The sequence below is a fragment of the Pisolithus orientalis genome (assembly GCF_024613125.1).
Source record: "Pisolithus orientalis strain OTSU chromosome Unknown F5J12scaffold_105, whole genome shotgun sequence".
NCBI classification, from domain to species: domain Eukaryota; kingdom Fungi; phylum Basidiomycota; class Agaricomycetes; order Boletales; family Pisolithaceae; genus Pisolithus; species Pisolithus orientalis.
The window spans coordinates 1-13,140 of NW_026260886.1; the positions used below are offsets into that span (position 1 = coordinate 1).

At 46.7% G+C, this 13,140-nt stretch overlaps 3 protein-coding genes across 3 annotated transcripts; 1 reads left to right on the forward strand and 2 right to left on the reverse strand.

Annotated features, from left to right (window-relative positions):
• Nucleotides 1–70: 70 nt before the first annotated feature.
• F5J12DRAFT_898963 (uncharacterized protein) lies at nucleotides 71–1,832 on the reverse strand (the record flags this gene model as incomplete). The annotated part of the gene is made up of 5 exons (XM_051748143.1): nucleotides 71–294; nucleotides 350–383; nucleotides 448–600; nucleotides 707–785; nucleotides 823–1,832. 5 exons carry the CDS (start codon nucleotides 1,830–1,832, stop codon nucleotides 71–73), a joined length of 1,500 nt encoding a protein of 499 aa, XP_051594347.1.
• A 2,685-nt stretch (nucleotides 1,833–4,517) lies between these two features.
• F5J12DRAFT_787380 (uncharacterized protein) lies at nucleotides 4,518–7,155 on the reverse strand (the record flags this gene model as incomplete). Its single annotated transcript, XM_051743634.1, has 14 exons — nucleotides 4,518–4,830; nucleotides 4,864–4,989; nucleotides 5,036–5,166; nucleotides 5,207–5,602; nucleotides 5,648–5,702; nucleotides 5,763–5,790; nucleotides 5,943–6,111; nucleotides 6,173–6,180; nucleotides 6,519–6,578; nucleotides 6,670–6,702; nucleotides 6,744–6,780; nucleotides 6,823–6,896; nucleotides 6,972–6,989; nucleotides 7,047–7,155. The coding sequence occupies 14 exons, from the start codon at nucleotides 7,153–7,155 to the stop codon at nucleotides 4,518–4,520; spliced, it is 1,557 nt and encodes a 518-aa protein (XP_051594348.1).
• A 3,349-nt stretch (nucleotides 7,156–10,504) lies between these two features.
• On the forward strand, nucleotides 10,505–10,738 carry F5J12DRAFT_681596 (uncharacterized protein; the record flags this gene model as incomplete). The annotated part of the gene is made up of 1 exon (XM_051740255.1): nucleotides 10,505–10,738. A coding segment is annotated over one exon (234 nt), but the record flags the coding sequence as incomplete, so codon positions are not given.
• Nucleotides 10,739–13,140: the final 2,402 nt, after the last annotated feature.

Below are 13,140 nucleotides of genomic sequence, written 5' to 3' on the forward strand. Positions count from 1 at the left end.
ATACGCAAAACCATCTCGAAGCCCTCTGGATACGAAAACGCGGATATCTTGATAACGGTTGCACGGAATTTTACAAGGTAGATGGCCCCAGGAAGGGTTCAGCGAGCAGGATGAACGACCCGAAAAGCGAGAGGAGAGACGCAGAACTGCGTGAGCGACTATGGCAAGACCTCGAGGATGGGCCTTCGCACAAAAATGCAAATATCTCCAGAGCTACTGGACCTATCAGAACAATCCTGATATCAACATGGAGCATTCGTCGCGGACTACAATCCTCCCGTGGGGGACTAGAGCCTGGGGGGTAAAACACAGAACACAAGAAAAGAAAAACTAAACATGTATAAGGTACCGAAAACTCCGCATAATGAGTAGGTAAATCCATACTAGATATTGTAAGATCCATGAGCAAAAAGAAACGAAAAAAAAACATAACAGAATTGGTGTGACATGCAGTGTTAACGCGCTCTTCGAGAGCGCCGGGGCATGTGACTGCGGCTGTGCGACCGCTTCGGCTTGGAATGGATGTATGAATCCGCCTTCCTCGAACGTGAACGAGAGCGCGAGCGTGAGGACAACGATGACGAGGAAGAAGGGGGTGAGCTATTGGTCGAATATGAATATGAGTGCGTTGGGGTGTGATGCTGTATCAAGCTGCGGGCAAACAACTGGACTGGTATGAAATCATCTTTCGAACGTGTGTACGAACCCATTCGAGTCTGCGAGCGCGAGCGTGAACGAGGATGCGAGGGCAATCAGCCTCGGCCACATGGCCACCTCGACTGTGGCTGCGTGTGCAGTGAGCTACGAGAGCGCTCGGCTGACGAGCGACGAGACGGAACGGCTGGTGGGTCTGGTACTGCTGGCTCGAGCTGGACAGTAGGTAGGGACCGAGTAGACACAATGCTCGTCTGAGCGGGTATGCGCGATGGTGTGTCGAACACGCTTCGAGAGGGTGGGGCTGTGGGTGAAAGCGAGCGAGCAGGCGATGGGCCCGTACGAGCCTCGAACTCGCTTGTCAACGAAGACCAGCTGTCGAGACGGTCTCGCAGAGTTCGTCCAGCAACTTCATGCGGGATTTCCAGTCCAGTAGGTAGAAAAATGCAGCCGTTTACGAGTAGACACTTTCCCGAAGCTAAATATGACTTGAACGAATGGCAACCTGCCTGAATATGGCCTGAAAGTCCACAGAAGAAGCAGAACAAATATGAACGACGGGGGGAATGATTGTCTGAGGCATGTGGTGGCTGCGTGCATGAACTGTCGACCTTGCTGCTCTTCCAGAGGCCGCCGCTCGACCTCAGGACCTCCTTAGCTGTAGACATTAGACTGAGCACAGAATACTCTGATGCATTGTGGTGTCCGAGCACCTCTCGCCTGAACTCTGGAGGGAACCCATACTTGAACATACTGGCTAGGTGGGGCAATGGACCCAGTAGGTTCTCGAGAGATAACGAAATTCGACAGAAATTGTGATAATATTGCCCTAGGGATGACATTGAGACAACATCTGAACTCGCAAATCCAACCTTTAGGCCGGCAAGCTCGGTGGCATGACTTCGACTTGTTTCGTCCAATTCTGGGTGCTGCTGAGTGACTTCCGAGGTAAAACGAGCCCAATCTCCTTTGCTACTACTGACGAAGTGGGACCAGAGGTCAGCTGACTCAAAAGGCGCATATTTGAGCGCGAATTTGATGCACACGAGCCCGTCCGAGAGGCCGAACCCATCACAGAAGTCAATTATGTCATCAAAATAGCTTCGAAGGTCCTTGGGGCGCCCAGAGAAGCTTGGTGCTTTGGGCGAGCCTCGACACAGAATCTTGAGGCCGAACATGACTTCAGGAGTTTATATGAGTGTGAATGCTTGATAAGTGAGTGCGCGCGAGTGGGAAAACACGAAAATGCGAGCGAAGTGACTGCAAAAATGAGACTGAAAGGTGAAATCTGCTAAACCGAGCATGAAAATTGCGAAAATGAAGCTGGAGACTGCAAAATAAAATCTGGGAAGGTTTGGATGGGTGCCAGGCTAAGACAGAAGCCCCTCGCGGTGGGCTCCAGTTGTAGGAAAATAAGGTTGAACCAGGAGAGAAGTAGGAGAGTAGAGATATCTGATGGGAGTGAGTAGGCCAAAAGGGGCTTCTATAGCCTGGAACTGGATGGATGGGACGTCTGAGGGCTTCTATGGCAGTCTGGGTGCAGGGAAACGACCTGCTCGATTTCATCTCTTGTCTGTGGTAACTCGTCTATTGTTTAAAAAAAAACTAACTACATGGCAATTCTCAGTAGTGGAGGCATGTAGTGTACAGAGAATATAGTCTACGTGTGGGAATACAGTTAGCCGGTTGTCTCTCTCCTTCATACTCTCACTCACCCCTCAAGGCTCAGCTGAGCTGCATTCTAGTCTCTTGTTTGTTCTTTGCTATGCCCAAACTGACGCACAACCCTCATTTTGCAGAACAACCTGATTTCTCCTCTGAGAAATATCATCAGGCCAGAGAATGCCTCATAAATGATGATGTCAACCACAAGGCAGCAGCAGCCCAACTAGCCCTCTACTGGACATTGAACAACGACCTAGAAAAAGAGGAATGGGACTGCCAAGCCCACCAAGAGCAACAAGAAGCCACTGAAAGAGCAAGGCTTGACAAGGAAGAACAAGAGAGGCAGCAGGCCAAATGCGAGAGAGAATGAGAGCTGGTGCTACAAGAAGAAAAGAAGAAGTACTGTCACAAATATGCTACAGTACCTCAGGATGTGGTAGTACCAGTGGCACATGATTCAGTCACTTGTAGTCCTAAAAGTGGGTCATCTGACATGTACATTTCGTCCTGAAACTGGGACTAACCGACATCAGCTGGTGGTCCCTAGGGTTGGGTAGGCCAGACCGTGAAGGTGGGGTCAGCCTATGTCACAGGATGATGGATCAACTTCCCTGGAAGTGGGGTCAGCTGACATGACTATAGGATGGATTGATGACCTGGAAGTGAGGTCAGCTGATGCAGCTATGGGATGAATTAGTGTCCTGGAAGTGGGGTCAGCCAACACAGCTATGGGATGAATTAGTGTCCTAGAAGTGGGGTCAGTCGACACAGCTATGAGATAGATTAGTGTCCTAGAAGTGGGGTCAGCCAATGCAGCTATGGGATAGGTTAGTGTCCTGGAAGTGGGGTCGGCCAACACAGCTATGGGATGAATTAGTGCCCTAGAAGTGGGGTTGGCCGACACAGCTATGAGATAGATTAGTGTCCTAGAAGTGGGGTCAGCTGATGCAGCTATGGGATAGGTTAGTGTCCTGGAAGTGGGGTCAGCCAACACAGCTATGGGATGAATTAGTGCCCTAGAAGTGGGGTTGGCTGACACAGCTATGAGATAGATTAGTGTCCTAGAAGTGAGGCCAGCCAACACAGCTATGAGATAGATTAGTGTCCTAGAAGTGGGGTTGGCTGATGCAGCTATGGGATAGGTTAGTGTCCTGGAAGTGGGGTCAGCCGACACAGCTATGGGATGAATTAGTGCCCTAGAAGTGGGGTCGGCCAATGCAGCTATGAGATAGATTAGTGTCCTAGAAGTGGGGTCGGCCGACACAGCTATGAGATAGATTAGTGTCCTAGAAGTGGGGTCGGCCGACACAGCTATGAGATAGATTAGTGTCCTAGAAGTGGGGTCGGCCAACACAGCTATGAGATAGATTAGTGTCCTAGAAGTGGGGTCAGCTGACACAGCTATGGGATAGGTTAGTGTCCTGGAAGTGGGGTTGGCTGACACAGCTATGGGATGAATTAGTGTCCTAGAAGTGGGGTTGGCCGATACAGCTATGGGATAGGTTAGTGTCCTGGAAGTGGGGTCAGCTGACACAGCTATGGGATAGATTAGTGTCCTAGAAGTGGGGTCAGCCGACCCAGCTATGTGATGAATTAGTGACCTAGAAGTGGGGTCAGCCAACACAGCTATGGGATAGATTAGTGACCTGGAAGTGGGGTTGGCCAACACAGCTATGGGATAGGTTAGTGACCTGGAAGTGGGGTTGGCCAAACCAGCTATGGGATAGATTAGTGACCTGGAAGTGGGGCCAGCTGACATGGCTGGGGGAAGGGATGATGTCCTGGCAGTGGGGTCAGCTGATGTGGCTGGGGGGAATGAACCATGACCTGGAGTTGTGGTTGGGCAGACACTTTGCAAGAAAGACCAATATCTTGCTAGTGGGTTAGTGGGGCTGGCCAATCTTATTACTCAGTACACTACTTCCTTGGTAGTTAGCTGGCTGAACCCACATGGTTGTGGAAAGATCCTATATCCTATCCTTATCCTGTGGTATTGAAGTTAACTCTACCAATCTGGCCATTGTATTGGAATTAACATTGGGAAAATTTACTCAGTTGTGTATCAGTACTTAAGGAGGAATTGTCCTGCAGGAAATTACTTTTTTTCTGAACATTCAATGTCATATGAAATTTGAAAACACAAAGCAGCTATTTTTGATTGTAGTACATGCATATCATATGTATCAAGGTAGGGTATTTTACAAAGATTCCAACAGCCAGGATGATGTTTGCCCCTTTCCCTGTGTCAGTTTGGTAGCCCCTTTGGACATGCAGATAGTATAGGTTTGGGGAGGCTGAGATGTGCCTTGTGTGTCCTTCCCACAGCCAGGATTCTTGCACTCATAGGAATAAGTCTGCCCTGAACAACCAGCTTCCCACTTCTGAATGCTATAACACTGAGGGCACTGGGCAGGCAATTGTTGTCCCCAAGGCCTGATGAACTTGTCAGTCCAGACAAATTTCTCCACCACTACCTTCTCCTGCCACAACATCAGGATGATGTTGGAGTGCCTACCCAACATACCACAGTCATTCAGGGCATACCTGACTGCACTTTGGACATGGAAGCCTTGAACAAGGGTGGAGTCAAGGACACTCATGAGGAAGGGAATGGTGGTGACTAGTTGAAGTCTCTCAGCATTAAAAAGCAACATGGACCTTGGCTTGAAACTGATATGGTGTCAGCCATAACCACCAACATTGAAAGAAAACCTACTGTTGCACAGCTGCCTTCAGTCCTTGGAAGCTCTGCTCCTTCCTTACAGTAGAACCACATACAAAGAAGATGAGGTCTCCACCCTTGACAATGTTGGAGAGGGGTAACAGAAGGCCTTGCAGAAACTGCAACTGGTCAGATGGGAGTGACAGTCAAACAATGGTGACTTACCTCAAAGACCTCTGTGGCTATTGGAACCTTATTCTCCATTCCAGAGAACAGATCCCCCCTGTCTTCATCAGTATGGGTAGTAAGGAAAATGACTGCCTTAGCAAAGGTAGTCAGACTTGAAGCTAGCTTTGATGCTGCAGTGTCATAGGCAGCTCTGGACTCCTCAGTGGCAAAGTTGAAGGGCAGTTGTGAGAAGTGGTAGGTGTCTTGTCTGAAATATCCCTGCAACATGGTGTGAAGGATATGCACAGGGGCATGGCCAAGCTCTAGAGACTCAAGGTGGAGGTGGATAATGGCAGTAGAGTTACCAGCCACTTCAGAGGTGGTGGCATGTTCAAACCCCCCAATGACCACAAGAGGGTGTTTCAGGACTGGCTTGCCTGACAAGTAGAAGCCCTGTACTTGGAGTTAGAAGTGATTGGGGTGGCAATATGCACTTACAAAATAGGGCTGAGGACTTTCAAATCTTGTCATTTTCCAATGACAGGAAACACACCTGAAGTTCATCCAGAGTTTGAGTCAATGGAATTAATTCATAAAAGGGAGGTTAACACACCTGAAGGTCACAGGAAGCTGGGTGACCTCTGCAAGGCAATCCTCAGGTACTACAACACACTTGTTACACACTACCCTTCTGCAACCTGCCTGATCACAAGGCCACAATGTCCCTCCATCCCTGCACATCACACAGAACTGCATAGAATGTTAGAAAGATGGATGGAATATAAAAAGAGACTTGCCAAGTTCCTCATCCTTCTCTTCTTGGCAACAGGGGCCTTCCTAGCATGGGCCTTGCTTGACTTGGCAGCATGTTTTTCCCTAGCTTTCAGACCAGCAAGAGATACCCTGGGAGCTCTACCCCCAGTGGTCTTCTTAGCTGTCTGCTTGGTCTTCACCATCTGAGTCTATTATGCCAACATTAGTGAGTGGCAGCAACATATGACACAGAAGGGAACAGTAGCATACCTTATTATCTTTACAAGACACAGAAGGTGTAGGGGACAAGCAGTAAGATAACAATAAATGCATTTAGTTTAGTACATATATCATGCAGCAGGGATAGATATCTACATATTTATGGAAAAGAGAAGCCAATGTATGCAACTACACAACACTGGGCACTGGATAAGCAGACCAAAGAGGGTGATATGTAAGTATCATCTGGACACCATGAAGTAGAAGTCCAACAACATACCTTATTGGATGAGACACAGCAAGGGAGATGCAGTGTGGCAGGAGGGAGATATGAATTGATAGTCTACTAGTGTGTTTTGTGAGTGGTACAGGGACACCAGGAACTGGGACAACATACCTTTTGTAGGATGAGACACAGCAAGGGGGTGTTCTGTGAGTGGTAGAGGGATGCCACGACCTGGGATGACATACCTTTTTTTTTTGATAAGGCACGGTGAGGGGGTGTTCTGTGAGTTGTAGAGGGATGCTGTGAAGCTGGGACAACACACCTTTTTTTTGGATGAGCATGGCGAGGGGGTGTTCTGTGAGTGGTAGAGGGATGCCATGATCTGGGATGACTTACCTTTTGTTTTTTTGATAAGGCACAGCGAGGGGGTGTTCTGTGAGTTGTAGAGGGACGCCATGAAGTTGGGACAACATACCTTTTTTTTGGATAAGCATGGCAAGGGGGTGTTTTGTGAGTGGTAGAGGGATGCTGGGAAGTAGGATGACATACCTGTTTTGTGGATGAGACAAGGCAAGAGGGTGTTCTGTGAGTGGTAGAGAGATGCCACACACTGGGATGACATACCTGTTTTTTGGATGAGACCTGGCAAGAGGGGGGGGGTGTTTTGTGAGTTGTAGAGGGATGCTGCGAGCTACTTACCTTCTTTTTGAATGAATGGGCTTTGTGAGTAGTATGGGACACTGAACAATGCACAATAGACTGAGAAGAATGGCAGCGTCCTGGTGTGTGATGTGAGTGTTGAAGCCATGAGAGGTTCGACAACATACCTTTTTTGTTTTTTTTTGAAGGGAGATGTGGCACAACGTACCTATTTTGTGTTTAGAGAGGGAGAGGCGTGAGAGATCCAGAGGATGACGACGTACCAAAAATTTCACTGAGATGCAGCAGGGCCAGAGAGTGGGATAATGCAACAATGGTTGGTGAGGGAGACACTGTGTGGCAAGAGGAGAGGAGCAAAAGACCATGTCAATCTGGATACTTGGATGCACAGATCTCGATTTTGGACAGGTCACGTAGTGAGACCTATGATAATCTTGGACACAACCTTAATTGTGACATGAACAACGTCACAGCTGTCATGATTATCACACATGTCTACCTGTACTTCGGATGCGTCTCTGGAACATTACGTAGGACTATATACAGAGTGGTCAGTTGCCACTAGGCCGATTTCTGGTTTCAATAAGTGACTACATGTATTAAATGATCTGGTAGTGCTACTACAATACATTTTCTGTGAAATCCCAAGGGTAAGCCACCACTACCGCTCAGCCAATGACATGAGGGAGTGCTTGCTTGGCTCAACAATGCAATTACGAGAATGTCAAGTGAACATTTAGTATTTAGTATATAGAAGCTGAATCCGGTGACAGTGGAGTCACGTGACATCGCTATTCGCAATGTATAGTACGACACGCAGTACTGACTCAGAGGAAGTTGCCGGCACTCATGGCAACTGAACATGCACCGAGGCTGAGAATGTGACATTGACAGCGACCTCACTATTTGGACTGTGGCCAAACAACAGTACATAAGACTCAAGTATATAAATCCCCCCCAGTCAGTGGCATGTTTTTCCCTTACTGCATTTCCCTGTGATGTGACACTTCCCCTCCATCATCCTCCCTCTCCCTCCATCTCCATCTCCCTTTCCCCCTCTCTCTCTCCCGTTTTGTGTGCTACGTCATCTTCATTTTTATCTCAGCCCATCGTCTTGGCTGTCATAAGGTAAGTGGCACCTCTGATCCCAGAATTTTCACATTACTTGATTACCATTACTTTGCAGCATCCTTGGTGCCTCACTATTGACTGTAGTCTGCAGCTACAGGATGTAGGGAGGGGCTGCCCTTGACCTTAGATTGTGCTTGGCCAGCACAATTTTTGGTTGTTGGGTAATATGTTGGGTCTGGGGGAATAGTCTGTGCCTACATTGTAGGCCAGCTCATATGGGATCTGGGGGCTAGTCTGTACCTACATTGTAGGTCAGCTTATGATGTTTTATTTGGTCTGTACCCACCTGTGTGGGTCAGCCTATGATGTTTTTTTGTGTGGTATGTGTTGGTATATATTGGTAGTAGCTAGTTGGTCAGGCTTTGGTGTAGTGAGTATTCAACTTCTGTATAATCTATGTTGTACTGACATAAACTTTCTAGAGCTGTTTGTCTTTGACTCCTGGTGAATAAATAGTGCACCTCAGGTATGTGAACTTTGCAAAGTTGTGTTGATGCTAATGTGTTTTTAGTATCTTTGTTATCAGCTTTTGTGTGCTTTTTTGGGAACTTGGTTGAATTGAGGATGGTTTTTATTGGCCCAACTGTACTTCTGGAGGAGGGCCCCCTCTGGAATGCAGGCAAGCCTTGGTTTCTTATGAAACCATTATACCTTTGTAGTTGAAATTGTAACTGTAGTTGAATTTATGTATGACCTTGTAAATGTCACTGCTTTGATTGGATTTGAATGCTGTGTGGGAATCTATGCTTCTTTTTTTGAATGAAGCATGTGCTAACCCTAACCCTAGCATAAGACTTGGTGTATTTCTTCATGCAAGTCTCCTTCTAACCCTAACCTTAGCAAATGACTTGGTGTATTGTTTCATGTCAGTCTGCCTGGCTGGTGGATGGTGCTAGATTAGCACTGGTGTTCCATGGCTGATCTTCTTAAGCAAGGTTTCCCTTTGATGCTCAAGAGCTTGCCAATGGCATTACTAGCAACCCAACATCTTCCCTTCAAATGCTGACTGGATGTGTTCCTAGCTGTTGGATGTTGCTAGATTGCTAGATTAGTATTGGTGTTCCATGGTTTCCCATGATGCTCAAGAGATTGCTGGACTGGATTGACTTGGAGTTCAACTGCTGCTGAGTTTGATTCCACCATTCCAGGCCCCTGCTTACATGACTAGATGTTTCAAGAAACATGGTGTATCTAGTAGACTAAGTTGGGTTTCTGGATTCTGGATCTTCCCCCAAGTCAAGCAAGGTCCCTTGTGGAGAATAACTTCCAACTTATGTACTGAGTGATTTTTAACTATTTTTCTCACAGGTTGAAAAATTTTTCCTTTGACTTTTCCAACACCCCCCACATCATCATGGATGATTCCCTGCATACAATGGTGGTTGGAATGCTGAAGGCTGCCTTTGGAACAGTCCCTATGATCTCTTCCAGCTCTATTTTCTCAAATCACCAGCTCAGGAAGCCAAGGTAAGCCATAAGCAGTGATGCTACACTTGCTATGTATTTAGTTGGATAATAGACTTCGATCCTTGGCTGAGTTAACCCAAGTCAGGGCAACATTGCAAGGGGAATCTGGTCTAACTTCAGATGCTATTACATCTTTGGAAGTTAGGCTGGCATCTGCAGTCATTACACATGCCATCCTCAATCCCTGTAGGTGATTTCCACAACAATTGCAAGTGATCCAAGTCTGACCCTTAATAGATGTGTTGCATTGGGATGCAGACAGGTTTTCTGAACCATTGGTGCATGCCAAGGACAGGACCATCCATTTTGAAAACCCAAAAATTGGGTATATCAATGCTCCTGCCACAGTTCTGGATGTGCATGGCAGGGTGATAGTATGGTATCTGCCTGGTATTGTCCCAGATGCACTGGATAGTGAGTGTTTTCATTCTCTGACAACCCTTCACTACAGCTTTTATATCATAGGAACTTCTCAATTCCCTTCTCCTTTCCATAAAAGACAATCTTCAGACTGAGCCCAAGAACAAGCCAAAAGACAAAAGCAAGCTTAACAAACGATATGGCCATAAGCATCAGCCTGTTGACCAAGTCATGTATGGACATGGCAGGATTTCCATGTCTCCTGCCACATTCCAACAGGCTCATGAGGTTTGTCCAGGTGCTGTGATTTCCATGGTAGGGGCTGACAAATTTAAAGAGGTTGGTTGATACACTCTATCAAAGCACATCCCTCAAACAGAAAGCCAATAGGGAATGGCTGCTCAAGATTTCTTATGTGGAACACTTCTGGAGCAATATAGCAAAGGTCTCATTGCCAGATATGGCCAGGGCTGGTGATCAAGCAATGTTGGCCAAGGCTGGCAGGGTGGAGAATGAGATATCCCTGGATTGGCCATCAGGTCTATACCAACATTGATATTATTGTCAATCAGGAAACTCCCTCTCACCGAGATGTCACATCCACCCCAACCCTTCTGGATTCATTAGTGAGCCTGGGTTCTCACAATGCTAAATTCCTTATTCCAGATCTGGGGGCCAAACTGGCTTATTCCCCAGGCACCATGATTTTCCTATCAGGAAAAATCCTTCAACATTCTGTGCCAAAGTGGGAGAAGGGAGAAAGAATTGCATTGGTGCATTATATGAAGGACAAAGTACATGACCGACTCAAGGTCACAAGACCAGCATGGACTACCCAAAAGGACATTCTTGGGTTGGCTGTCAGATACACTTAAAACACATTTTAGTGGCAATTTTTGGGTACAAATATTTTAAATACATTTGATAACCTTGTTCTGGACTTGTGTGGTGTTGTTTTGGGGATGAAAAATTTTCAATACAGCTGAAAACCTTGCTTTTGACTCTTCCTGTGCTCAATCATGCATTGTTGTAGAACCAAAGTCCTTGGCAAAAGCTCTGCAGGAGGTTTGTATAAATTTGAAGTCACTAAAACCCGGAGAGGAAAGGACACCTACAAGGAGGTGGATGCTAGACACCTCTACCTCCCATCTCAGAGTCAACCTTCAACTCCAAGGACCCCCAGGACAATAGGCTCCCAAAATGTTGTCCCAGACTCCTTTGACATGCCTACCTTGGACTGGAATGATGAGGAAGATACCCCAAATACTAGGAGGGTTACCAAGGTGGGAAGTTTTGCCTGATACTGCATTGGCTAAATTATCCCCTAGAGTCAAAATGATTTCATCAGAGAATGGCTGCCTTGGAGAGCAGAATATCTCAAAGTCATTCTTGAGGGAGAGCAGCTGGCTAAGGGGGGGATATGTGAGCAGTGCTGTCAGGCAGAAGGAAGTATCAGATGCATGTCCTGCATTGGTGTGCATGCCTGGTGTGGTCCTTGTGCTGTGAAAGTGCATCAAAATCTTCCATTCCACAAGGTACAAAGATGGAATGCTACTCATTACCAGGATACCTCTTTGATGGCACTTGGGTTCCTTTGGCACATTGGCCATGGGGGTCGTCCTTGCCCTCAAAACAGACAGAATCAGGATCCAGACTCAGAGGAGTTGGGCTATACTTCTGGGGAAGGGCCTCCCAATTACAGGTCAATGGCAGTCATATCCTGTAGCCTCCATGTTAACCTCTGGTAGCAGGAGATCCTTCAGATCAAAAATGACCATAGTGCACACAGAAGGAATTTTCACTCATGAGATTTCTTGGTGCAATTGCCCTGGGTCAGATCCAATCGACTGGCACCTTGATTTACTCAGGGAAAGACTCTTTCCAGCCAGTATAACAAAGCCCAAGACTGCTTTCACCTTTGATGTTCTTAATCACTTTCTCATTGATGCCCTGGAATGCAAGACTTCAGCTATGAGTTTCTATCAGAAGCTGAAGAGGTTCACCAACAATGCATTTCCTGACTGTATACCAGTTGAGTGCCATGCACTATTTGCTCTTAGGGGGTTCTATTAATGCATTCATTTCCAATTAGGACAGGTACCGAGAGCTGATGAGGGTTTCCAGACTGTGGAGGGATTTGAAACATAGGAAATGGTTTGGCTTTGGTCATGATAAAGAACAAGATCCTAGACAAGGAGAACTTGCACTCTTTTGTCCTGCCTGCCCACAACCAGGTATTAATTTACCTCCAGATTGGAAAACCCGATATGACAGGTATGGAGTGATAATCTGTAGGGTTTTGATTTCTAACTCCCCTCCCCCCTTAGTGATACCATAATGAGGCAATATGTCATGGATGGCAACTTCACTGCTCAGCATATGAAAATGAACAAGCCTGAGTTGGATGTGTCATTAGCAGATGGAACTGGTTACATGGTTGCTGAAAAGCCCTACCAGGCCCATCTTGAGCAGTCTTTGGATAACAAGGAGGTGAGTTGTCCCAAGGTCATGGAGTTTAAATGACCCACTGTACTGGTAGAGATCCACCTGCAGCAATCACAGGGCAATCAATGCTGCTAATATTAACAAGTCCAATCTCCAGTCCACTGGGATTGGTGCCACAGCCTGTGCTCGGCATGGTTGCTTTGTTCCCCATTCTGTGGTGGACTTTCAGAAAGGGGAAAAGTGAGTGGACCTGATGGATGTACTGGAAGCCTTTGGAACTCATTTTGTGCTAGGTACATGAACACAGATTACTCCATCTGCAGTGCTCTTGATTATCATTCAGAAAGCATCACAAAGGCCCTTGTCATTTATGATGTTGGGTGCCAGTGGAGTATTAACTTCCAGAGTCAGGTAAAATCCAGCTGCTCTCTCCATCTCCCTCCCTCCCTGGAAATCATTCCTGCTGTGGGGAAGTTTCATCTTGCTGCCCACAAACTCTCTTGCTTTCCAAGATATAGCCTCAACTTTATCAAGGGTGCTGGTCATCTGGATGGTGAAATTTTGGAGACATTGTGGGCTCCATTCAATAAGATCTCTCCCACTGCAAGGTCTATGACTCAGGCCCACAGACAAGAAGTGTATGATGACCATATGAGAGATTCTAACTGGAAAAAAATTGTCAACATGGGTGAGAGACCTTTTCTTCAAAGAGAAGTTAATTTACCCTGTA